The sequence below is a fragment of the Patagioenas fasciata genome, chromosome 26 (assembly GCF_037038585.1).
Source record: "Patagioenas fasciata isolate bPatFas1 chromosome 26, bPatFas1.hap1, whole genome shotgun sequence".
Classification (NCBI taxonomy): domain Eukaryota; kingdom Metazoa; phylum Chordata; class Aves; order Columbiformes; family Columbidae; genus Patagioenas; species Patagioenas fasciata.
Window position 1 is genome coordinate 3,863,431 of NC_092545.1, and position 24,886 is coordinate 3,888,316.

At 50.7% G+C, this 24,886-nt stretch overlaps 2 protein-coding genes and 1 long non-coding RNA gene across 12 annotated transcripts in view; 1 reads left to right on the plus strand and 2 right to left on the minus strand.

Moving 5' to 3' along the window:
- The first annotated feature begins 219 nt into the window (after positions 1-219).
- Positions 220-9,189, plus strand: MTHFD2 (methylenetetrahydrofolate dehydrogenase (NADP+ dependent) 2, methenyltetrahydrofolate cyclohydrolase). The gene is made up of 8 exons (XM_065856592.2): positions 220-352; positions 2,739-2,923; positions 3,665-3,787; positions 4,530-4,682; positions 4,764-4,871; positions 5,684-5,776; positions 6,676-6,801; positions 8,341-9,189. The coding sequence occupies exons 1-8, from the start codon at positions 273-275 to the stop codon at positions 8,478-8,480; spliced, it is 1,008 nt and encodes a 335-aa protein (XP_065712664.1). The 5' UTR covers positions 220-272; the 3' UTR covers positions 8,481-9,189.
- Positions 5,002-9,534, minus strand: LOC139825667 (uncharacterized). Its single transcript, XR_011735882.1, has 5 exons — positions 9,431-9,534; positions 7,345-7,440; positions 6,687-6,851; positions 6,072-6,203; positions 5,002-5,973 (listed from the first exon to the last, which is right to left on the minus strand). It is a non-coding gene; the product is annotated as an uncharacterized lncRNA (long non-coding RNA).
- A 1,088-nt stretch (positions 9,535-10,622) lies between these two features.
- The window catches only part of SLC4A5 (solute carrier family 4 member 5), a 29,797-nt gene continuing 15,533 nt past the window's right edge, over positions 10,623-24,886 (minus strand). For 5 of the 10 annotated variants that reach the window (XM_071799372.1, XM_071799374.1, XM_071799373.1 and 2 more), the window contains 18 exons: positions 23,436-23,593; positions 23,252-23,339; positions 22,933-23,087; positions 22,458-22,601; positions 21,813-21,987; positions 21,075-21,208; positions 19,958-20,229; positions 17,678-17,739; positions 16,985-17,185; positions 16,171-16,284; positions 15,755-15,916; positions 13,630-13,808; positions 13,464-13,536; positions 13,259-13,327; positions 12,841-13,014; positions 12,528-12,689; positions 11,480-11,547; positions 10,623-11,057 (listed from right to left, as the gene is read on the minus strand). In XM_071799372.1, coding sequence (XP_071655473.1) covers positions 10,892-11,057; positions 11,480-11,547; positions 12,528-12,689; positions 12,841-13,014; positions 13,259-13,327; positions 13,464-13,536; positions 13,630-13,808; positions 15,755-15,916; positions 16,171-16,284; positions 16,985-17,185; positions 17,678-17,739; positions 19,958-20,229; positions 21,075-21,208; positions 21,813-21,987; positions 22,458-22,601; positions 22,933-23,087; positions 23,252-23,339; positions 23,436-23,593 — 2,556 coding nt within the window. In that variant the 3' untranslated portion in view covers positions 10,623-10,891. Of the gene's footprint in view, positions 11,058-11,479; positions 11,548-11,978; positions 12,061-12,527; positions 12,690-12,840; positions 13,015-13,258; positions 13,328-13,463; positions 13,537-13,629; positions 13,809-15,754; positions 15,917-16,170; positions 16,285-16,504; positions 16,619-16,984; positions 17,186-17,677; positions 17,740-19,957; positions 20,230-21,074; positions 21,209-21,812; positions 21,988-22,457; positions 22,602-22,932; positions 23,088-23,251; positions 23,340-23,435; positions 23,594-24,886 lie in introns of all 10 variants that reach the window. The other 5 variants (XM_071799371.1, XM_071799379.1, XM_071799376.1 and 2 more) reach the window with 4 other exon arrangements.

The window sequence follows — 24,886 nt, forward strand, 5'->3', positions numbered from 1 at the left end:
GCCCCGCCCGTCTCCGCCAATCACGCTCCTCTTCTCTTTCCGCCTCGCCCACCCCTCCCCGGAGCACCTCCCTCTACCGGGAAGCACCGACTCCGTCCCGCCTCCCTCCCGTTCCACCGCCAATCAACTCCTTGTTCCTCAGCGCTCGCCGCGGCGATTGGCTGCCGCCGGCCGCGCGGAGGGGCGGGGCCAGACTCCCGCGCTATATAAGGAGGCGGGCGGCGCGGAGGGCAGCAGTGCCGGTTCCTCGCCTGCGTTTCTGCGCCGCTGCTATGGCAACCGCGCTCTGCCCACTGCGCGCCCTTGGCCGCTCCGCGCTGCGGCCCCGCAGTCTCCACCTCAGCGCCGCCAGGTACGGTACGGCCCGGCCTGCCCTGGGCGGGGGTTTATATGGGGAGAAGCGGGACCCGCCCGCCTCCTCTGCCCTGTCGCGGCGTGGGTTGGAGATGGGGAAGCCCGGCCCGGCCCCCTCCCCATCCACCGGGTCCGCATAGGCCCGGCCCTCCGGTACCGGGAATGAATGAGCAGGGCCCCCAGCGGCCGCCCCGGGCGGTGCAGGCTGATGAAATCCCGCTCCCGCCTTGCGTGGGGTGTGTGCTGGGCGGCGGGTCTGCTGGGGCCACCCCGCGGCCCCTGAGGGGCCTTTCCGGGCCCAAGCACCGGGCTCACCCCGGGGGTACGCAGGGAGAGGGACCGGAGACCCCCGAGCATCCCACTCACCGTGCACCAAGTGACTTTTCCCATCATTTCTGCATGAGATTTTGCTCTAATGCACCAAAACAACCCTTGAGGGAACAGCTGCTGCTTGGGTGCTTTGGTTTTGCAGCTGGTCCTTACTCCAAATGCAGCTTCAGCCTCATATTTTGGCTTCCCTGGAGCTCACAGAGAGAGATGATGTTTCTCCCCATCCCCTAGAATCCCAGGTTGGGCACCCCAACTTCAGGCTTACATAAGTGGAATATTTAGGTTGCTTCTTGGCATGAGTTGTCTCTGATCTAATGATTTTTTTCCTCTCCCTGTGTACTTGTAATAATTCCTTTTACATCTAAATGGGTAGGTGGTAGTTTACTGCAGGTTTAACTCTAAAAAATAATTGGGGGGCCAGTGGGCTGAGCTGGTCTGGGATGGGTTTTTACTGGTTATTGTTAAAAGGGTTTGATTGGGGTGATTGCTCTTAGGGTTTAAATGACATTTAATTCACAGTTAATTAGGAAAACTACCTATTTGAGTAGGTGAGGGATTACGAAAGCACAACAGATTTGCTGTATCTCTCAGGAAGTATTTAGGCAAATGCTTTCCTACCTGGGATGGTGCCTTGCGGCTGTCCTGGGTCTGGAGCAGCTCTTGTGGTGGTTCTGCCCATGGCAACTGTCCCCAGAGCTCCAGGGTCAGGGTTATACCTAGAAAAGGTCAGGAAAAAAGCAAAGTTGGACTTAATGCAGGATCCTGGAAGGAGAAGGTCTGTTCTCCAGGCAGCTGATGGATTTTTGAGGAGAAACTGAAGCAATTCAGTTGGTTCCTGTTGGACGGGGGGGTTGGAAACTGTGCTTGGTGCTGTTGGGCTTTTGGGTCAGTTGTCTCCTGGATTCCTGTGGCAAATTGAGAGGGTTGTGGCGATTGCTTTGGAAACAGAATGGTCTTTGTGATTTGGGAAGGCACTGTACATGACAGTAATGCTGCGGGGAGCAGCTTCTCTGGCTCAGAATTATGGAATAATTGGGTCAGTAAGGTGCTTGTACTGAGGTCTGGCAGCAAGGCCAGGCTTAAATGTAGTGAAGTCTAGAGGTGAAGCTTGTGCTGAGGAAGCCTCTTGCAAACGGATTAGTGAATGAGAATGATGTTCAAATTCAAGTTGTAGTGGTAACCTGAGGGGAAAAACAACCAGTCAGCTATGGGCAAGCCAAACGTCCTATATACCGCAGGGTGTCCGGTTCCCTGGAACGCATTTGGCAGCAACTCAATATTCCCGTTACCGATTTAGACCACAGATGTATGTGAGGGGCTGTTTTGACGCGGTTCGAAGGGGCAAACATCCTGTCTGCTCCAGCAATGTGTCAGAATTTGTCCCGGGGTTGAAACCACGTCCCTCCGGCTCGGTGTGAAAACGCAACTGTAGCGGTGGCAGCGATTAATGGAGCAGGGGAGGGCGTGAGATTGGTTCGTGCTGTTCTAGATGTGCCGATAGTCTCACCAAGGAATTTCTGGGGGCCGGGATCTCTGGAACAGGAACCCGGCACGTTGTGCACACACGTCTGACAAGCCACGATTACTCTGTAAACCTCTTCAGTGGGCCAAGCTCTGCCTAAGTGCAGCGAGTTCTGCTTTGTGTAAGTCCTTTGTAGCGAAGCTGTCACGTCTTCACACAGAATGGGTGACCAGCTGTCTAAAAATGGAAGCTTGTAGTTTCTTGGCTTGAAATATGTGCCAGGTGAGCGATACACACAGACTCTTGGCCTTGCAGAGGAGAGTTGTGTGTGTGTTTTCTCCACCTGCACAAATAAGTTGTTCCCTCTGGTAGTTCTGTTTGCTGAGCCCAGCTTTAGGCAGCAAAGCTGTAAACGAAGACTAAAATACGCTGCTTAACATGATTTGGAGTAACAGCGCAATACGCTCGAGTAAAAGAGCCTTTTCTGCCCTGGTGTGTGGTCACCATCCATTTTTCCTGCTTTATGTTGTACAGAGCTTGGGTTTGACGGTCCTAAGGACGCTAAACGCTTTGGTAACGCTTTCTGTCGCAGCAACGAGGCGGTGGTGATCTCGGGAAGGAAGCTGGCCCGGCAGATCCGGCAGGAAGCCCGACACGAGGTGGAGCAGTGGGTCGCGGCTGGGAACAAGAGGCCTCACCTCAGCGTGGTTCTGGTCGGCGAGGATCCAGCCAGTCACTCCTATGTGCTCAACAAAACCAAAGCGGCCGCTGATGTCGGTACGTCTTGTGTTTCACTCTAAAAAAGGGGGTGAGTGACTATATCTTGATTTAGTTGGGAGTTCTTGATGCTGGAGGAAGCTTTTTGGGGATGCCAGTCCACGTTTGTCCCTGGATTTGCTGTGACTCCTTTGGCTGCCTTCGTTATTGTGCTGGGATGGAGTTAATAAACACGGATCACAGGTGCATTGTGTTGTTTGGATCCTTTAAGCCAAGACCAAGTCTTAAATTTGGATTTCCTGCCTTGCTTGGGCCACATAAAGCACAGATGGGGCGCTTTTGTTTCCCAACTGCCCAAGGTGCAAAATATGGTTCTGGAGAAAATATGCTGGGAGGGGTAATAAATAGTTTAATTTCCCTTGGATTCTGTGCTGCCGGAGCTGCCTTTGGAGCTGAGATTTTTAGACTAACATCCCCTTCTTACTGTGTTGAGAGGGACCACAGGACATGTGTTGCATCTTCATTGTAGGACACTCTGGTTGGGTTTCTTTGAGGGCCTCTGCTTTTAAACAGTCTTTCCTGGGTTGTTGGACCGACGTTAAAGGTCCTTAGACCCGACTCGCAGGACATGGGAAAGTCTCTCCAGCCTGGAAGGCGCCCGTTGTTACACAAAATGCACAATCCTTGGTGTATACCTATCAGAAATGAAACTGGGCAGCTTAAATCTGCATGGATTGAGCAAGTTGCTCTCCTGTTGTGTACGTGTGGCGCTCTGATGTGGCGGTTTTTGTTACTGCGCAGGAATCAGCAGTGAAACCATCCTCAGACCGGCTTCTATCACTGAAGAGGAGCTGCTGGATTTGATCAGCAGGCTCAATAATGACGCCAATGTGGACGGCCTGTTGGTGCAGCTTCCTCTGCCCAGTGAGTAGCCACACTTCCATCCATTTCATTTTGAAATAAAGCTTTCAAGGGTTTGTGGGTGGCAGAAGGAGGGGCGGCAGCACAGGGTGACACAGAAGGTGACACCCTGACGTGATACAGCACAAAGAACTTGGTGCAGCTGCCTAGACGAGTTCAGTGGAGGGGCACAAAAATCTATTCTTGTGTAGGGAGTGTCAGCTTTCAGAGCCAGAGGCTTGACCTTGGTTGTGCCTAAAAATACCCTCTCAGCATTATTGACGCTCCCGTCCCAAGTGGTTTCAGTGCTCTTCTCCTGAGAGCTGTTGGCCTTGAGCTTGTGGGAAGTCTTGAGGAGCTTCAGGCTTCCGAACTACCCGAAAGGAGGTTGTAGTGAGGGGGTTTGGTCTCTGCTGCCAAGGAACAAGTGCCAAGATGAAAGGAAACAGCCTCAAGTTGCACCAGGGGAGGTTGAGGTGGGATCTGGGGAACAATTTCTTCCCCAAAGGGCTGTGGGGCATTGGAACAGGCTGCCCAGGGCAGTGCTGGAGTCACCATCCCTGGAGGGCTGGACAGACGGACATGAGGTTCTCAGGCCATGGGGCAGTGCCGGGTTGGGGGAACAGTTGGACTCAATGATTTTTAAAGGTATCTTCCAACCAAAACCATTCTCTCATTCTAACTCTGAAGGGGCAGGTCGGGGCTCTGAGTGCAAAGCATCTTTTCTGGCCAATCCCAGGGCTTAAAGCTTTTTGTTCTTTCCCAGAACACATTGACGAGCGCAAGATTTGCAACGCTGTGAGTCCAGACAAAGACGTCGACGGCTTTCACGTGATAAACGTGGGGCGCATGTGCCTTGACCAGTACTCCATGCTGCCCGCGACGCCGTGGGGCGTGTGGGAGATCATCAAAAGAACCGGTGAGCTGCCGCGCTATCTGTATGTTGTCCAGTGTAACTCCAGCTTATGCACTTTTTAAGACTCCACCTTGTCCTCTGCAGGCATCCCGACGCTGGGGAAGAACGTGGTGGTGGCCGGCAGGTCCAAGAACGTGGGCATGCCCATCGCCATGCTGCTGCACACCGACGGCAGGCACGAGCGCCCGGGAGGTACGAGCGGGGTGGCCCTGGTGGGATGGACCCCCCAGCTTGTCACATTGTCCCTCTCAGGCTCCTAAACCAGTCCCAAGAGCGCCTGAGGGACTGTGGCCCATCAAAGCTGAGGAGATAACTATGCACATAGTCCTATAACATTTTTGGAGCCTTGTTTAGCGAGTCTTTGTCTTTTTCATACCAGCTCCCTCCCTCAGATTTGGGCTGTTCCCTGGGGTTTGTCATCAGGCTCACATTAATTTAGCATATTTGGTGGTTATAATAAATACTACATGAGTAATTAATGATAGGGTCCTACAATAAGTTGCTGACACTTTAAGCTGTTTCTTTTTAATAGTTTTGTATTTATTGCAAAATCATCAATTAGAATGAATAGACTTTGTCATGTTGTAGCATTGACTTAATTTCCATCAAGACCGAAACATAACTGGGAATGCTGTTAATCTGAGTAGCACCGGAGATTTCTGAGACCGTTGAGATCTGGCATTCATTGTTTTCTTTAAATTCTCTGCAGCATAAAATTGGAATTTGAGTCTGAAAATTGCTATTCCCTTTTAGGTAGTGTTTAGGCAGAGAGCTCTCATTTAAGAGCTGCTCATGAGCAAGAAATCTTACATAGCATTGGTGCTTGTATCTCTGAATTTTCAGGCAGCATCCAGGTTCCACTGTATTTTGGAACTCTCTATTTAAATGCTGCCACATTCAAATTGTTCCCAAGAAACATACAGGAGGTTTTGAAGGTGAAGACTTAAAGCAGCTGTGTTTGGGTAGCACAGGTGAATTAAAGCTCTGTGTAACCACTCCTGCAGGCGATGCCACTGTCACCATATCCCACCGCTACACTCCCAAGGAGCAGCTGAAGCAACACACGATTCGTGCCGATATTGTGGTGGCCGCAGCAGGTGAGACAATTCTGTTGGTACTGAGCACCTTGAAGCAGCTCTGGCAGCGCAGGAGAGTCCAGGGCTGTTTGAACAGTTAATCCTGTGATTAAGCCCAGGAGCCACATACTTGATCTTCTAGCAGAGCTGTTTTTGTAGCTCTGCCTTTGAAGTGTAAAATAACATCTGGCAGGAGGGCCTGGGATTGCCCTGAGCACCTGGGCAGATGAGAACAGCTACAGGCAGGCTCCATGTACAGACAGTTCTGTATTGATGTGGGGAGGAGAAAATAAATAGCAAAATAACATTTGCTTACCTAGAGACACTTAAAATCCTGTGGGACAGCTGCAGGGCCAAGGAATCCCTTGGGGGTGTGTTCTTTTCCAGGCTTGGAGGAGTCGAGCTGATTTTTGGGGTGTCTGTTTGGCAGCACAAGCCACGTGTGAGCCTGGGGGAAGGGAGGAGAGAAAATGAGGCGAGATCTGGCAGAACCAGACAAACACCCCACCCTGAAAGAGCATCACAAGCCGCTGCTCCCCCACTCACGTTGAGGGTTTCACAGCCTCGGGGAAGCTGCTTCCCCCAGCTTAGCGCAGGTGCGAAAAGTGTTGCTGAAACTGCGTGAAAACCAACCACAGCGCCAGACTTTAAAAGCCAAGCTTAATGTTTCAGCTTGGAGGGGATGCTCTGGTCCCAGCTGCTTTGCCAGATCTCTTTGTGGGGGTGGATTCCAGCTCTTGACGCTGTTATCGGTAAAACAGCTCAAATTGGTGAGCTGAACATCAAGAAGGGTTGTGCAGCAAGGGGGAGATTGGTGTTTGTGAGGTGGGAAGGCCCAGGTGGGACAAAACACCATGTGGAGGGGAGAGCAGGGGCTGCTGGCACTGCTGTGAGTGTGTGGTTCCCGTTTCTCATCGCAGGGATCCCCAACCTGATCACGGCCGACATGATCAAAGAAGGAGCCGCCGTTATTGACGTGGGGATAACGAGGGTGCAGGATCCTGTCACTGCCCAGTTGCGGCTGGTCGGGGACGTGGATTTTGAAGGTAGGGAGAGACTTTGTGTCTGGTTCCTTCAGGATTCAACATCTTGTGTGCTGAGAAAGGGAGAAGAAATTGTTCATTTGTGGGACTGAGCAGATGCAAAACCCAAGGCTTGTGGCATGCTTGGTGTATCCAACATTTTACCTTGTGCACGGCTGCAGCCTTCCCGAAATATAGAATCATTTTGTTTGGAAAAGACCTTCAAGATTGAATCCAACTATAAACCATACATAATTTCATTTGGAAAAGACCTTTAAGATAGAGTCTGACCATAAACATAACACTGCCAGACCCCACTAAACCATGCCCATATATATACACACACATATATATGTACATATATACAGACATATCTGCATATATACATCTGTAGCATGCACGTAAAGGCTCTTCAGACCCCACACTTCTCTGGCCCTGGGAGTTTTGTCCCAGAAAGGCAAACGCTGTGAGGCAGAGGGGACTCACCCTGAGTGCTTTGGGCACTTTGCGTCTACACCAATTTATCCCTCGCATTCCTACTTTTAAATAAAAACATGCAGAACTTGCCTTCTGGCCTTGCTGTTCACCACTCGATGGCAACGCTGCCCAATGGGCTGTTGGGATGAGCTGCGCACCTCAGGGGAACGACACTGGAAACACCTCCTGCAAGAGGGTGAATGGTCACACTGTTAGTACTTGATTGTGGCTGCCCTCAAGGGTATGGGTGAAACCCACATGTAGCCTTGGATTGGCATTTCTGTGCTCTATTTGACCATTTCTGTGCCCTAAATCCAGCTATTAGACTCTTTCTGTCCTCTCAGTCCAGCTATTTGACCATTTCTGTGCTGTACTAGACCATTTCTGTGCTCTAAATCCAGCTCTTAGACCATTTCTGTCTTCTAAATCCAGCTATGAGACCATTCCTGTGCCATAAATCCATCTGTTAGACAATTTGTGTGCTGTTAGACCATTTCCATGCCTTAAATACAGCTACTAGACCATTTCTGTGTTTTAAATCCAGTTAGTTAGACCATTCCTGTGCCCTGTTAGACCACTTCCGTGCCCTAAATCCAGCTGTTAGACCACTTCCGTGCCCTAAATCCAGCTGTTAGACCACTTCCGTGCCCTAAATCCAGCTGTTAGACCACTTCCGTGCCCTAAATCCAGCTATTAGACCACTTCCGTGCCCTAAATCCAGCTATTAGACCACTTCCATGCCCTAAATCCAGCTATTAGACCATTTCCATGCCATAAATCCAGCTATTAGACCACTTCCATGCCCTAAATCCAGCTATTAGACCATTTCTGTGCTCTAAATCCATCTCCTAGCCCTTGCTTTTCACTTTCCCCCCCAGCTTTGCCTCAGTTCCCTTGCTCAGCTGTGGGGACAGACAGACTGCAATGGCCTCTGTCCTGCTAACAGGTGAAAACATCCCCCTTGAGCAACTCCTCTTCCTCAGCTGGCAATGGTGAAGGGATTTAACCACACCAGCCTGGTTACAGCTCTGGATGGAGCATTTGCTGCTCTTGCCACACGTTAAGCTCTGGTTTTCCTCCCCGCAGGGGTGAAGAAGAAAGCCAGCTACATCACGCCGGTCCCGGGGGGCGTGGGGCCCATGACAGTGGCCATGCTGATGAAGAACACCATCATCGCCGCCAAGAAGCTGTTCAAACCCAAAGAGCTGCAAGCATTAACCGCTTAAACAGGGGGGGACTCTTCTCTGGCACTGAGCTCAACATTCCAAAACCGACTCCCAAACAGGCCGATAGAAAATGCAATATTTTTATTTATTCAAGTGGAATTTCCCAGCCGGAGGTCAGAGATATTTATTGGAAGCTGAAGCGGATGCACAGAGGTGTGAGCAGTTACACTCCTGGCCTACTCCTGCTACTAAAACTGCTTTATGTTTAAGCCAATTCTTGGGTGTGCGGCTCCCCGGGTGCCATTATCAACCCTATGGGAGTTCGAGCGCTGCTCAAGCAACAACCTCCCTGGTTCTGTTCCCACAACCTGCCCAGGTTTGACTCACGCTGCAGTTTTCTACTCAACGCTGGATGTTTTAGGTGGAGTTAAGCTCTTCTGTAGCAGTTTATACTTGAACAAAGCCATATATCTGTCCTTAACCCAGCCGGGGCAGATCTGTTGTAACATATTCTTCTAGTGTGCAGCTAATTTCTTTTTTTTTTTGCTATTTGGAGGGTGAATTTTATTAAAAAGCCTTTTTTTTTCTAACCAAAGAACAACAGCATGTGGGCTGTTGGTGTTGACGCTGGAGATTTCCTGGACTATACTGACAAGTGTGTGAGTACTAGTGAATAATCAAGTATGAGAAGGAAAACAACAACCCTGCTTGTGTCCTAGGGTTATTTCTAAGCAAGTTTTGTTTAGGAATAGAGCTGTAGTTTATTAAAGCGCTTGTGCTGTGAGCTCCTTTTTGTCCGCACAGAGCAGGGTTAGGTCTGGCTTTTCCCCTGAGTTTAGCTAAACCACAACTGCCTCCCCAACACAGCCTAGAAGGAAGTTCATGCCTGAACAAAACCGCTTCAGCTTCCTGACTCTATTTCCTATCTCCACCTCATCGCAGCACAAACTTAGTCCTCTAATGCATTCATTTGCAAGTTCTATTAATTATCTATTGAACATTAATCTTACCTGGGGTTGTGATGCCTTGGGCAGGATGGAAAAACCTCCACGCAGTGTTGGTTGTGCAAGGTGAGTCCTGGACTCCTTCATAATTCCCTGAAAAAACTGATCCCACCTTTTCTGGGAGCATTAAAAGGTTGTTGTGACACTCAAGGGCTGGTGCTGGAGGCACTAACCCCCCATTTGTGCTCATAAAAACACTTAAAGTGGGAAGAAAAGCTGAGGTTCAAGTGCACCAGAAACACACTAAGAGCTGAGACTCGTTGAAACCAGGTTTATTGGGTTGTATCACCGATAAATACAAAATGGCTCGAGTGGGACTGGAATGGAGGTGACAAATCTGAGACGCTCCACTGTTTGCAGATAGAAAAAGTATAAACCACGGGTGAACCTTGGACAAATTGAGTCAAAATGAGCTAAAGTGGCTTCAGCTCCGCTTGAGGAAACATCTACCAGAGTCCACAAAGCCTTTCTGGGGTGGGGGGAGTAGAGCTGATGTACCGGATCAAGCTAATTAACCTGTTTGATTAAAATCAGCAGCCTACCTGGACCATGCTGCAGCTACCGCAGAGGAGATCGGTACAAAACGCTACGAAACAGACACGACGCGTTCAAGTTCTTAATGTTAATGTCAAGCTACGTGGCTCACGCTTGGGAGTAATACTGTTATTTAGCTCGCCACGTTTCCCCAGGAGCTGTACTTGAACCAGAAGAAAAAATAACTGCTATAAATAGGAAAAACCGCCTTCAAGTCTTTGTCGGACTCAACTATTTACAGAGAACTGGGGTCTGTCCCACATGAAGGTTCAGACCGGTTGCAATATTGAACTGGTGTCCTGGAAAGCCCCGTATGGTTGGTATAAATATCAGGGAGGGGAAGGGTTGGGGCTCTGTGAGGCTTGAAATAAAGAAAAATAAAATAATGCATCTAGCAAAAATGAGGCAAAGAAATAGATTTGAGAGGATTGCTCCAGACCAGCAGATCTGGGTCCCTCATGTGTCACTGTGGGCTTGGACCAGCATCCTTTTGCCAACACAAAGGCCGATGCAGCATCCCCTTCACAAACCAAAACTCCCCAAGAGCCATGCTGTGATTTTAGGGACCAGAGACATGCACTCGTTCCTCCTGAGCCACCTAAACCTCCTCCTCACCCCAAAAATCCCCCCTCAAATCCACCCCCCAGTGTGGTCCCCATCCCCATCAGCCCAAACCCACTTCAACTTCTCCGGCCTAGCAGCGGCTCTGAGGCCAAAATCGTCAATTCCACCTTTTCAGCCCCGTTTCACCAGGCAGAAAAGGGAGAAAATTCAACAAGTCATGATGCTAAAAACTACCGGAGCAACAGCCCCCTGGGGCCACTGGTCTCCTCCGTCTCACATAGAAAAATAAGCTCAATTTGCTTTATATATATATATGAATATTTCGATATCTATATATATATATAAAGGACAGGGGAAGGCTGCGCGGGACTATAGCGTGGTCTCACTGCCCATGTCCCGAGGGGGTTTGTCGGTGTCGGTGTCGTCGTAGTCTGACTCCATCTCTATCTTCACCTGGGGCACGGCGCAGATGGGGCTTCGGGAGTAGTTAAATGCGGGTGACGACGGGCACGAAATCTTCAGGTGAAGCGTAATACTGAGGAGGAGGAGGAGAGAGGGGAGTGAGCATCCAAACCTGGGTACCCCCATCCCAAAACCACCCCAGCAAAGGGCTCCGGATGATGCTACCGCCAGTAAAAATTCATAAAACCATTATATTTTGCATTTAATATGGACAAACTGCAGAATTAGTGGCTGCAGGTGGGGAATAATCCCAATTTTTCAGGATTTACATAGACAACTCATCCTAAAATTTTTAGGGCTATCAACCCTCTTGGGGTGTGTTGTCCTCCAAAAGCCGGGATCAGCAAACAAAAGCACCCAAAATGCTGCGAAAATATACTGAAAGAATTCAGAAATGCCTGAGGATGGTGGTAAAAGGCTCAAGGGAGTGATGCTCATTTTGTGACCCCAAAAATGTGTCCCCAGGGAGGGGGGGACCCGTTCGGTGCCGTTTACCTGCGATCCAGGTCTGAACCGTTCGGGGAGGAATCAGAACGCAAAGCTCCAGGTGGAGGACCTCTTTCCTGGGGGGACACGCAGGTGAGGAAGGAGCCCCCCAAAAATCACCCACCCCCCCTCCAACCTGCTACTGGGTCCAGCATCCTCCAGCCAGCGGGAGGAGGAGAAAAGCTCCCGCGAAATGCTGATTTTTGGGGTGATTAGAGCACGGAATCAATGAATTATAGCGTTAAAACCTGCTGGCAGCACGATGCGACCTGGTGCCGAGCTGGAATAAACTCGCTCTGATTTATTCTGCTTTTCTATACATTTTGGTCAGGGCTGGTTTGGCACCAGCTCGCGTATGATGCTTTGAGAGATGCTTTAAATACGGCGAATCCTCCGTGCTTCGGCAGGAGGGATCTGGGCTGCGGTTCTGAGCGGGGTTAGTGCCATCGTGGGGGGTTAAGGAAGCGGGAGGGAATGCGAGAGGTGGGGTCCTGGGCTCTTTACTTACGGCTGAGGCAATGGGGACCCCCGTTTTGGGGCTGCGATGGCAGGGGCTCCATGGGGATCTTAATGACTGAGGGAGGTGGGAACTGGGGGAAGAAAGTGGGGAAATTCGGTGAAGGCGGCACCTCTGAAAACACCCGCAGCACCCAAAGGGACCCAAAACCTCCAAAGGTGGGTGTATGAGGAGGAGGCTTTGCCTTCCTCTTCTCAACCCAGGGAAGGGTCTGCAGCCGGGGGTTGTGATGTTTAATGATGCTTTGCCACCATATGATCGGTGCTGTACCCTCCGCCGGGGGAATTTTGGCTCTTTTCCCTAAGGAATTCTGGTTTTGCCACAATTTTCCAGCTTTCAGGATGCTCGGAGCATCCCCCAGAACCTCCGGCCAGCCCCTCAGTGTCACTTAAAGCCCCTTTATCAACCTGTCCTATATATGCAGTCAAACACCAATACAAAATCTTCATCCCAAACCCACCGACCTGGAGGTTTCGGTGGGAATTTCCCTCCCTGGTGGGTCTGGGATGTCCCCATTGTCCCCACCCACCCCGCACCCACCTCCTCGTCGCTGCTGCTGCCTCCTTTGTTGCCTTTTTTCTTCTTTTTCTTGTCATCCTCTTTCTTCTTCTCCTTCTCGGGGATGATGTTGTCAATCCAAGCCAGGTCATGTTGGGAGAAGACAAAATCCAGGAGCCGCCTCACCAGAATCAGGGCTAAAATCTACAAGGGGGGAGACGCAAAAGTGGGATCTGCAAGAGCATCTCTCACCTCAAAACCTGGGGAACACGAAGGGACCAAGCCAAAATGTCCTGAATTCCCAAAAATATCTAAACCAGGCTGGAATATCAGCCTGGGGGATGGATGGACTCACCATGACGGGGAAGATGATGGCAGCCACGGTGGATTTGAGGATCCAGAGCACGGCCAGACAGATGATCTGCACCAGCGTGAAGAGGTGGATGCGGCGCAGCGGCACGTGCCGGAGGAAGACGTAGTCGGGTTGGTGCTTGGCCGGCATGAGGAAGAGTTTGCAGCGCTCCCAGAACTGCGGGGGGATGAAGGCCGGGGGTTAGATCGCGGCTCAGTCCCCAGGCTGCACGGATAAACCCTCTTTTAGTCCCCAAAATGGCGAATTTGGGGCTTTTTAAATGTGTCTCGGAGAACTTGGAATATCTGCTGGAAATATTGGCCACGTGCAAATTTTGGGGTGAAAATCCCCCTTCTTGCCCTGGCGTAGGACCCCTTCACAGCCATTAAGGAGGAAGAGGAGGAGGGAGAGGAGCACATACCTGGATGCCGTTCAGCGATGCGACGCCCATGTACAGAAAGACTCCGTACAGCACCGGCATGGGGATGTACTGCGGACACAGAAAGAACACAGCGTTTACCCTGAGGAAGGCAGCAGCTCCGGGGAACAAGATTTGGGGGAAAATCCAGCTTTTTCTTCGCAGATCCCCCAAACATCTACAGGATGGGAAAAGGAGAATGTTTTACCTTCAGGATGGGGGCCAGGAAGACGGAAATCCCCGTCAGCACGAAGACGATGATTCCTGTCACTCTTTGCTCCCTGCAACGGTGAGAGAAATGGGATGAGGCTGCGCCAGCCAAACACGCCGCTGCACCCAGATTCTGAGGATGAGTGCAGCTGAGCCTTCCTCACCTGACCCCCAAGAACTGGGGCTGCTCCCCCGGGGCGCTGGTCTCCGTCTCCATCTTGAGGCTGTCGATGTGGGCGATGGAGATGACGGTGGCCGCCACGTACCAGGGCAGCCCCATGAAGGAGCAGACGGCCATGAGGATGCCCACCCAGAAGAGGTCCAGGTGGTAGCCCGCGGCTTTCTGCAACACAGTACCCGGCAGGGGCGGGGGGACACGGCTCGTGAAGCTCTTGTGTTGGCCCCAGAGCTCTGCAAGGTGGGGATTCCCCTCCTGGTGTACCCCACGGTGCATCCTGCATGGCCCTGATGCACCCCACGTTGCTACACGGCACCCCACATTGCTATGGTGCACCCTATATCACCCTGATGCACCCTACATTGCCACAGTGCAGTCTGTATCACTACGCTGCACCCCACATTGCTATGGTGCACCCTGTATCACCCTGATGCACCACACATTGCAATGGTGCACCCTGTATCACTATGGTGCACCCCACATTGCCACAGTGCACCCTGTATCACTATGGTGCACCCCACATTGCTACGCTGCACCCCACATTGCTATGGTGCACCCTATATCACCCTGATGCACCCCACATTGCAATGGTGCACTCTGTATCACTATGGTGCACCCCACATAGCTACGCTGTACCCCACATTGCTACGGTGCACCCTGTATCGCCCTGATGCACCGCACATTGCAATGGTGCACCCTGTATCACTACAGTGCACCCCACATTGCTACACTGCACCCCGCATTGCTATGGTGCACCCTGTATCGCCCTGATGCACCCCACATTGCTATGGTGCACCCTGTATCACCTTGATGCACCCCACATTGCAATGGTGCACCCTGTATCACTACAGTGCACCCCACATTGCTACACTGCACCCCGCATTGCTATGGTGCACCCTGTATCACCCTGATGCACCCCACATTGCTATGGTGCACCCTGTATCACCTTGATGCACCACACATTGCAATGGTGCACCCTGTATCACTATGGTGCACCCCACATTGCCACAGTGTACCCTGTATCACTATGGTGCACCTCACATTGCTATGGTGCACCCCACATTGCCATGGTGCCCCCTACATCACCCTGAAGCACCCTGCATAGCCAGGGTGCACCCCACGCTTATATGGTGCACCCCACATCCCCACAGTGTCCCCTGCATCGCTCTGGTACTTCATTGCTGCGGTGCACCCCATATTGCACCAATGCACCTCACATTGCCATAGGGCACTCTGCATCACCCCAATGCACCCCACATTGCTACAGTGCACCCCACATTGCTATGGTGAACCCTGCATTCCCCTGATGCACCCCACATTGCAATGGTGCACCCCACATTGCCATGGTGCATGCTGCATTGCCCTGATGCACCCCACATTGCCATGGTACACCCTACATCACCATGATGCACCCCACATTGCTATGGCGCACCCCACATTGCCATGCTGCACCCTGCATCACCCCCACCATCCTGAAGCACCCCGCACTGTGCTGATGCACCCCACATTGCCATGCTGCACCCCACATGACCCTGAAGCACCCCGCATCCCCCTGATACACGCCACATCATCCTAAAGCACCCCACATTGTGCTGATGCACCCCACATCACCACGGTGCACCCTGCATCACCCCACATCACCCTGATGCACTCCACATCACCCTGCAGCACCCCACATTGCCATGTTGCACCCCACATCACCCTGAAGCACCCTGCATCACCCTGATACACACCACATCATCCTAAAGTACCCCACATTGTGCTGATGCACCCCACATCACCATGGTGCACCCTGCATCACCCCACATCACCCCGAAGCACCCCGCACTGTGCTGATGCACCCCACATCACCATGCATCACCTACATCATTCTGAAGCACCCCACATTGTGGTGATGCACCCCATATCACCATGCTGCACCCTACATGGCCCTGAAGCTCCCCACATCACTACACTGCACCCCACATCCCACACCGTGCACCCCCTGACTCTGCTGGATCATCCCCACATCACCCCGCCGCACCACCCTCCCTATAGCACCGGGTGATTTTAACACCTCGAAGACTTTGTCACCCCAAAATTACACTGAGCGAGGGACAATCCCAGCTCACCCGTAGCTTGTGCTCCTTCCTGTTGACGATGACGGCCGTGATCTGCTGGTCCATGAAGATGAGGATGGTGACGAGGAGGGCGGGCAGGGCGCTCGCCAGGTAAACCCACCATGGGTTCTTCCCGAAGGGAAACACGAACCACCCTCGGTCCACGCGGGTAGGCTGGGGGGGAAAAAGGGTTTGGACATGGATCAGAATGGGGAAAAAAGCCAAAAAGTGACAGTCCCAAGCCCCAAGTCACCCTTGAACCCTCTGAGCATCATCCTGTATCCCATATCCATCCCTGAATCCCATCGGTACCCAAACCACCCTCAGCATCCACATTATCCTCGGATGCTCATCGGGACTCCCCACATTCCCCCTGGATGGGGGGAAGAGAAATTTTTGGCAAGGATTTTATCGCCTTTATTTTTTACCTTAAAATCAGTAGGCACTTGGAGCTTTGGGGTGTTGAGTCCGAAAAGCACATCCAGCCCCACAAACATTAGTATGGACATAAAGATAGAGAAATCGCTAATAAGTTTACGCAGCTGCCAGGAGCGAGAGAGAAAAGGAGGAGAAAAAAAGAACGGAAAAGAAAGGAAAACAAAAAAAGGAAGAAAAGTCACAGAATTAGAATAGTCCCCCAGAAAAGACAAAGTAGATTTTAAGAAGAACACTGCAAGAGCTGTGATTTTCCCCCAAAAAATTGGCGAGGAGCTGGAAAGAGAGGAGATGGAGATGTGAGGGGTCCCCCCGGTGCATCCGAACCTTGATGATGCTGGGGATGTGCAGTTTGGGGGTGTCCAGTCCGAAACAGGCGTCCACGGCACAGAACAGGAGGATGGAGAAGACATTGGAAAAATCAGCAATGAAAGCCCTGACCTGGAGGCAAGACGAGGAAACGGGGGCGGAAGGGGTAATTAATGGGATGGAGAGGTTAATGAATGGGACGCAGAGGTTCGTTCCCGCTTTGGAGTCATTCCCTGGGGATTTCCAGCTCATGGATAACATGGGTATCACCCCCAAAATGCAGATTTTTGACCCCATTTGCATCACGAGGTGATGGGTTATTCAACATGCAAGAGGCTAAATCAGCGGCTAAAAGTTTGGGGAGGATTCTCCTCATTTCTCCCAATGCCCTAGAAATACAGATTTATTATCCTGAAGCTCTTTGCACCGAGCAAAAAAACAAGTCCCGTTTTTCCTACTTTTTGGAACAGAAAAGGGTAAAACCGGCGCTTTTCTTACCTTGGTAGGGAAATAGCGGCTGAATTTGAACTTTTTCAGGGTCAAGGTCATGGAGTAGGTCCCGAAGAAGAGGATGAAGGACATAAGGGCCAGGTCGGGCACGAATTTACAGGATTTCCCCACTAAGCTGCCACCGTATTTGAGACATTCCTTCTTACTCAGCTGAGTCCAGTCCAGAGCTGTGAGGTTAATAGCATTGTACTGGGGAGAAAACCCCAAAAAACAGCAAAATTAGGATTTTAAGCCATTGTATTGTGCAAGGATGGGGTATTTCCTAGCAAAAATCAAGCAAAATTATCATTTGGTGCAACTGCAGCATGCAAATATAGGGGTATTTCTTGGCCAAAATAAGCAAGTTTGAATGTTAAGGAATTGCAGCATGCAAGGAAAAGGGTATTTCCTGGCCAAATAAAGCAAAATGAGTATTTTAAGGAATTGCAGCGTGCAAGGAAAAGGGTATTTCCTGGTAAAAAAAGGCTAAATTAATATTTTCTGCAATTGCAGTGTGCAAGGAAGGGGGTATTTCCCAGCCAAAACCAGCAAAATTCCTATTTTAAGGAATTGCGGCGTGCAAGAAAAAAGGGTATTTGCCAAAGCCGCTGCCTCTGGGAGCCCCATAACCACAGAAAACCCCTGGAACTGCTGTTAATTTGGGTAAAAAGTGGGGATATGGGGACGAGTGAAGCCGCTTACCAGAGAAACGTTAGTGGTGTTGGGCGCCACCGGAGCTGAAGCATCGAACAAGGTCGCGTTGGCTGCGGAAAAGGAGGTCGTTATTGAGGTTTTTGGCTGATCCGGAGCTTTCGGTAGTTAAAATCAGGTGGGTTTTACCCACGGAGATCACAGCTCAGCCCGCGGAGCGGGATTTGGGGAGAAAAACCTGCAATTTCTAACCCCGCAGCGACTTCTCCCTGATTAATCCCACGCGCCGGTGGAGAACGCGGCTTTTCCTTCGGCGGCTTCTCCCTGCGGGGCTGGGGGGGTTGGAGGTTTAGGAACATCCCAGCTCGGAAAATTTAGAGGGTTTTCCTCGGGAAGCCGGTCGAGCATCCCGACATCCGCGGCTTAAAACCACGGAGGGGAAAGACTGGAAAAAAGCAGCTTGTTATTTTTGGAAAGGCAGCACCCGATCGTGCCCAAATTTGCTTTGTTTTTTGGCTTGTTTTGGTATTGAATAAATGATTTTAAGGGTGCTTTTATGTCTCACTGCAAAAATCAAATAAATGCTTTCTAGCCCCCAGCACCTTCTCCTCCGGCGCAAAAAGCGGCTCCGCGCGGCTCCTTCGGGCGACGCAGCTTCGGGAGCACCCATGGGTGCCCCTAAATAGGGTCTGGGGGCTCTGCCCCCCCCTCTGCTCCATCCTCTTCATGCGCCGAGCGGGAATTTCGGCCGCCCCATCCCCGGCGCTGAGGATTAATGCAGGAGAAGCGATCGCTGGGTTAGAAGCAGAGACCAAAACGGGGCTCCGGGAAACATTGCTGGCAAACCCAGCATTAAAAACATCATTATAATGATCATTATCTTATTTTTCCTCCATAATTTTTCCAGAAACCGGCCTTATTTGTGATTTCTACGACTTGAAGGGTAACACACCACTGGTGGTATTTTAAGAGAAGACCCCTAAGGGCTCTACTTAAACCCTTTTAGCAGAAAGAATGGAAAATAAAATACATGGAAAAAAATAATAACAACAAAACCCTCACGGGGGAAGAGTATCAAATATTAAAATAGTTTTTTAATATTTAGAAGGCGATACTCACTTGAGATTGAAATCAGCCCAAATTGATGTGTGCAGCAGAGACAAATATGGGACAAATCAGTTATAATAATCAAAAATCAGAACTAATTAAAAAAATATATTAAAAAAATAGGATGTAGGGGGGGAATAAACATAATTTCTCAATATCTAGAGGAATGGAAAATCCAACGCGGACACCTTGGGTGCCCAGGACAGTGAGGGACGGGGCTGGGTTGCCAAGAGGCTTTGTAAGGTTTTTGGGGTGCAAACGCCTCTTGGTCACCCGGGGTTTGCTCAGAACAGGGACCTGGAAAAGGGGGACGCATCCCTCAAGGCCAAAGGCTTTGCCTTTGGGTCACTCGGCGGGTGGTTGATACAGAGAAATCGAGGAAAAATACAAAATTAAACCCAATAAATGCAATTTGCATCATGGCAGCTCAGATCTTTCCTTGCAACGAAGGAGATGTAGCGTGGTGGGTCGTGGATGCTTCTGTTTCTGGGGAGAACTTCACCATCTTCACCATCACAGCTCTCTGCCGCCTCTGTCTGCAGCTGATATTCTTCAAAATGCTTAGAATTGAGACTTTTTAAGTAAATTCAGCTCATCTGAGAGCAGGCGGTCGCTGGCATTAAACCCAAACCAAAGATCTTCGCTCCTGTCCAGGTGGACACAGGAGCACCTGAGCTGCACCATTCTGGACCAAGGATCATCTGGTACATTCATCCAAGAGCAAAACCAGAGGAGTCATCAAAAGATCGTCTGCTCAGAGCCTGAAGGCCTCTCCTTTTTGAAAAGGAGTAAAAAAAGAGAAGAAAAAAACAGTCCAAGGAGGTTTGGACACCAACCAGGACATCCCAGGGTGTCCCCGACACCAGGGAAGGAAAAAACCCTCTGGGGTACTTTCTGAAGAATAAATTTCCATTGGCAACAGGCTGGAATTAATGATCTAAAATGTCTTTTTTTTCTTCATATTTCCTTTTTTTCCATCCATCTGGCTGCTTCAGGCTGCTTGAGGCTCTTGGCACTGTTCGCCGTGTCCCGATGAGCTCATCCATGGGGGACAAGGCTGCACTTCTCACCCAAAAACCACCCTTGGAGGAGGACGAGGTCTCTCCACCCTACGCTGCCTCCTTCCATGTACTCAGCCAATGATCCAGAGGGATTTATCCGCATCAGGACCCCCCAAATCCCCTTCATCGTCCCCACCTGGATCCGAAAAAGATGCGTACTCACCTGGGTCGGGAGCGATGCACTCGCACTTGTACATGGTCACGTAGTCCGGCTTGAAATCCGAATTGATGGGGTAGTACTTAAAGGCTCCGATCATCTTCTTGATGGCGTCGTAGATGAAGATGAAGCTGATGAGGGTGGAGAAGCCTTCCTCTGTGAAGCGGGTGATGTATTTTATAATGAAGCTGGCGTCGGTGGCCACCAGGATAAGGCACTGTAGGGCAGAGTGCAAGCCAATCCAGAGGCGGAACTCCATGTAGTCGATGCCGTTGCCTCTGAAAGTGGAGACAAGGTGAGAGCAGCCTCGTGAGAGCCCATTGTGGGGTGGAGAACAGCCCAGAAGAGTATCACAAAATCACACAATGTCAGGGATTGGAAGGGACCTCGAAGGCTCATTCAGTCCAATCCCCCCATGGAGCAGGAACACCCAGCTGAGGTTCCACAGGAAGGTGTCCAGGCGGGTTTGAATGTCTGCAGAGAAGGAGACTCCACAACCTCCCTGGGCAGCCTGGGCCAGGCTCTGACACCCTCACCGGGAACAAGTTTCTTCTCAAATTTAAGTGGAACCTCCTGTGTTCCAGTTTGAACCCATTACCCCTTGTCCTATCACTGGTTGTCACCGAGAAGAGCCTGGCTCCATCCTCCTGACACTCCCCCTTTAGATATCTGTAAACATTGATAAGGTCACCCCTCAGTCTCCTCCAAGCTCCAGAGCTCCAGCTCCCTCAGCCTTTCCTCACACAGGAGATGCTCCACTCCCTTCAGCATCTTTGTTACCCTGCAATGAGTTCTGGTACCCCCAGGGAGTAATTTTGGTTGGAAAAGACCTTTAAGGTCGAGTCCACCCATTCCCCCACCCCTGGCACTGCCCCATGTCCTGAGAACCTCATCTCTGTCTGTCCAGCCCTCCAGGGATGGTGACTCCAGCACTGCCCTGGGCAGCCTGTTCCAATGCCCCACAGCCCTTTGGGGAAGAAATTGTTCCCCACATCCAACCTCAACCTCCCCTGGCGCAACTTGAGGCCGGTTCCCCTCCTTGTGTTCCAGGTCTCTCAGCCGCTCCCATCACACTTGTGCTCCAGCCCCTTCCCTTCTCTCCCGTATATCACCCAGCACCTACTTGCTGAAGTCGAAGAGCAGCTTCTCAAAGATGAGGATGGGACCGGTGCTGCTGAGGATGATGAGTGGTTGCCCGGCGAAGAGGCAGAACATGGAGCCGGCCATGGCCGTGCCCAGGAAGCTCTCCATGACGCCCTGGGGATGGATCCAACCCAGCGTTACGGGGACATATCCCCACAGACACCCCGGATAGAATCACAGAATCATTTAGGTTGGAAAAGACCTTTAAAATCATCACGTCACACTCTAAACCTAACTCTGCCAAAACGGAAAGTTTCCCAGAACAATTAAATTTGTTGTCGGTTTGAGCTATTTTTCTCTTTTCATATTTGCTAAGAGACTAAAATAGTCCCAGAAAGACTTTTTGTTTCTGTTTGTTTTAATATTAGGATTCTAAAACTTGTATGGAAATAAACACATGAAAAATTCTTCTTTGAAAATGTAGTTGGCTATAAAATACTTGAACTAAAAATGACTGATTATGTCATTTTAATAATAAATTGTATTCCTTCTATAGAAATTAATCAGGTAGCTTATAGCAATTTTGCCTCTGCTTGGACCCATAAAGGATGGTTGGGACAACGTCCCCTTGCTCCTGGCACTGTCACTGTGGTGGGTTTTCCCATCCTACAAGTGTTCCAGGACTGGCAGTCCCATCTGGAAATTAATTTCTGTCCCCAGCGCTAAAGCTGGGCATGGCAAAGGGGGGTAAAACCCGTCCCGTCCCCAAGGACTCCACCTGGTAGTTATCCGTAGCGTCCCCAAGCAAGCCCCCGAAGGTGATGGCGTTGGTGATGCAGCCCAGGTAGATGAAGAGGATGGCGGAGATGGACTGGATATGAAAAGCTTCATAGAAATCGCTGGGGAACCAGGGCAGCTTCCTCTTGATATCCAAATAGAGGCCACCGCAAAACCTGGGGACGCACCACAAAAGGACCAGAGAGAACCAGAGAAAGTTGGAAAAGCCCATTGAGTCCAACCATAACCCACTCCTGTCCCTGTCCCATGTCCTGAAAACCTCATCTCCGTCTGTCCAACCGTCCAGGGATGGTGACTCCAGCACTGCCCTGGGCAGCCTGTTCCAATGCCCCACAGCCCTTTGGGGAAGAAATGATCCCAAATTTCCAACCTCAACCTCCTCTGGCACAACTTCTTGATTTGCTACCTTATGCCTTTCAGTCCTATCCCCCCAACTTATGTATTATTTGTTTTTAGGATAAAATTATTTGGTTTCAGGACCAGATGCATAGGCCTTCCACCAAAACAGACGCAGTGCCGGCACCCAAAAGGATTTCACCCCCCTGAGCCCCAGGAGATCATGGGTGAACCAGCGGGAGATGCCGACGGGTGCTGAAGTCTCTTGGGTGGCGGGGTGTTTGCTCACCTGCCGGTCCATGCGAGTTCTTCCCCAATTTCATGAACTTCGGGCATCTCTCCATCCTCGCTGCCGCCTCCACCGCCTCCAGCGCCTGCCCCACCAGCCGTGCCGTTCATCTGCCCAACCTCGTTCAGTGAGAAAACCGATTTTCTGTGGAAGAAACATCAGCGTTGGCCACGACATCTGCCTCAGCGAGCCCATCCTGATGCAGGGACCACAACGAAAGCCGTGGTGCAGCTTTCTATCTACACTAGAGCTTGGGTTTGGGGAGAATTTGGAAAGATCAAGAGCTGGATTTGCTAAATCCAGGGGGGTAATGCAGGTTTTGCAGAGTGGAAATGGCTCTGAGCTGGTTGGGGGGGAAAAAATGTGGAAGAAGCAGCGTTTCTGGAAGATCTGCAGATTCTTTCTAAGGATGAAGAGCAGCAAAGCTGCTGTCCTGCTCCAGCACCTCCAAACCTGCCCCATGGCTCCCACCCACCTCTTCTCAGCCGAGGGCACTTTTTTGGGTGGTTCGATCCTAATGTTGGGGTCCCACTCGCCGGGCGGCAGGACGATGACTTCATCCAGGAACTCATCGATGCCGGCGATCAGGTCTTCTCTGTCCCGGGCTTTGTAGGCAACATCACTGAAGAGCTGGAGGGAGAAGAGGTGTCAGCCAGGGAGCACACGCATATCCTGCGTCGTTATGGGATTTTCAAGCTCATTCGGTTGGGTGATGGGATGAAAATGGCTTTTTTGTTCCCCTCGGCTCTGAGCAAAGGGGTTCCCAGCATGGGTTGGGTGTGGGATCTACTCACATCATCCACCATGAGCGTTGCGATGGCTCTGCCGATCTCGTTGTAGGATTTGGCTTTTCCCGCGGGACCAAGGAGAATAAAGAGGAACCTGGGAAGGGAAAGACGCCGTGTTGGTATCCTCGGATCACCGGAATTCACGTCCTGAGAGCACTCGGTGCTTTGGGCCCCAAGGAATCGCGCTCACCTGGTGGGGACGGGCACCTCCGTCACCCCTCCCAGCATCGTCGCCTGGAGGAGCCGCACGAAAGCCACAAAGGGCTTCTCCAGGAATTCCACTTCTCCCACCAGCACGTTGGAGGCCTCTGCGTCCTTGGGGATCTTCTTGATGAACTTGTTCTTCAGCTGTTGGAAAGACCAGGGTGGGGAAGGGAGCGGTTGCTGAAATTTGGCTTTTCTGCCTCTTTTACACACCCTGAACGCAGCCGCAGCCTCAAACTCGTGATCTCTGGTGATCTCAGGATGGGGATTCAAGGGCCATATTCAAGAATAAACCAGCAAGAATTCATAAAGCTGAATGTCTTTGTTATTCAAACCCATCATTAAGAACAAGATTGATTTGAAATCACACACTTGGGGCTCCCTAATACAATGTACAACCGGGCAGTTTGCAAAAGGTGCTTTGCTGTGCTGGGGTCTACGCAAGGAAAACCCCCATGTGCAAGATCTGGGCCAAAAAACAGGGATCCTGGAGCAAGCCAGGGAGTGTTTTTTGCAATTCTGTTTGCAGCCCAGGCTCCCCCCAGACCCTCTATAATGGAAAACCACCACTCAGTGCTGTGCACAGGGGATGTTTTTGTGGCTCTTTTTTCCCCCAATCTCATCCTCCGAGCAGCAATAAATAATGGAAGTAGGAGACCTCGGTTCATGGATTTATTCCCCGGGTCTCTTCTCCCCTGCAGCTCTTTCATTATTAGTCTGCAAGGGTTCAATACCGACCCGAGCAGGGTGTTATTATAATCTATACGCCAGCATGAGGGGAGGCATGTGAGCCGGGCAGCGAGCTCTCCCCTTTCTAATCTTTTAAATCCAAATGGAAAAAAAGAAAGAAAATATAATAATAAATCAACTCCTCCAATGCAGCTTGGACTAAGCAAGAGCAGGAGTTAACGGTGACCACTAAGCTTCAAGTAACACTTAAAAAGTCCCTTTGTAGTGGGTCTAATAGGGTGATTAAACCTAAATGCTTTGCATATTTTGGGATTAACCCTCCGCACCCCACCGCTGAAGGCTGATATTTGGGGTTCGTTAGCGTGGAGTTGATTTGAGGAAGGTGTCCTGGAGTGTCGGGGCGTCCCTGTCACCTGCATTTCCATCCTTTGCTTCCCCTCTAAATTCCATCACACCAGGTCAGCCCAGCAAGGACGTCCCTGGGGAAAACCAATTTCTTATTCCATACGAACCCATGTTGTGTTTAATTTTCCCTCAGGTTTATGCTGAAATCACGGTGCCAAGCAATGGAGGAACAAAACCTGCCTCTTTTTACAAAACCTGCCTCTATTTACAGACTATTTTCTCAAGAGTTGTATTCATGTTTGCAGACCCAATCAAGCAAGGGCTCTTTTAGGATCCCTGCACTCCTACGAGCATCTTTCTAAAGATTTTAAGGAATATTTTTCTCCCCTCTATGGATCACAA

Bases quoted from the DNA above. Each gene is read 5' to 3' on its own strand.
- MTHFD2 (XM_065856592.2), top strand. From the start codon at position 273: ATGGCAACCGCGCTCTGCCCACTGCGCGCCCTTGGCCGCTCCGCGCTG. The intron at 353-2,738 runs GTACGGTACGGC...TTTCTGTCGCAG, and splicing joins CTCCACCTCAGCGCCGCCAG to CAACGAGGCGGTGGTGATCT. The intron at 4,872-5,683 runs GTACGAGCGGGG...CCACTCCTGCAG, and splicing joins CAGGCACGAGCGCCCGGGAG to GCGATGCCACTGTCACCATA.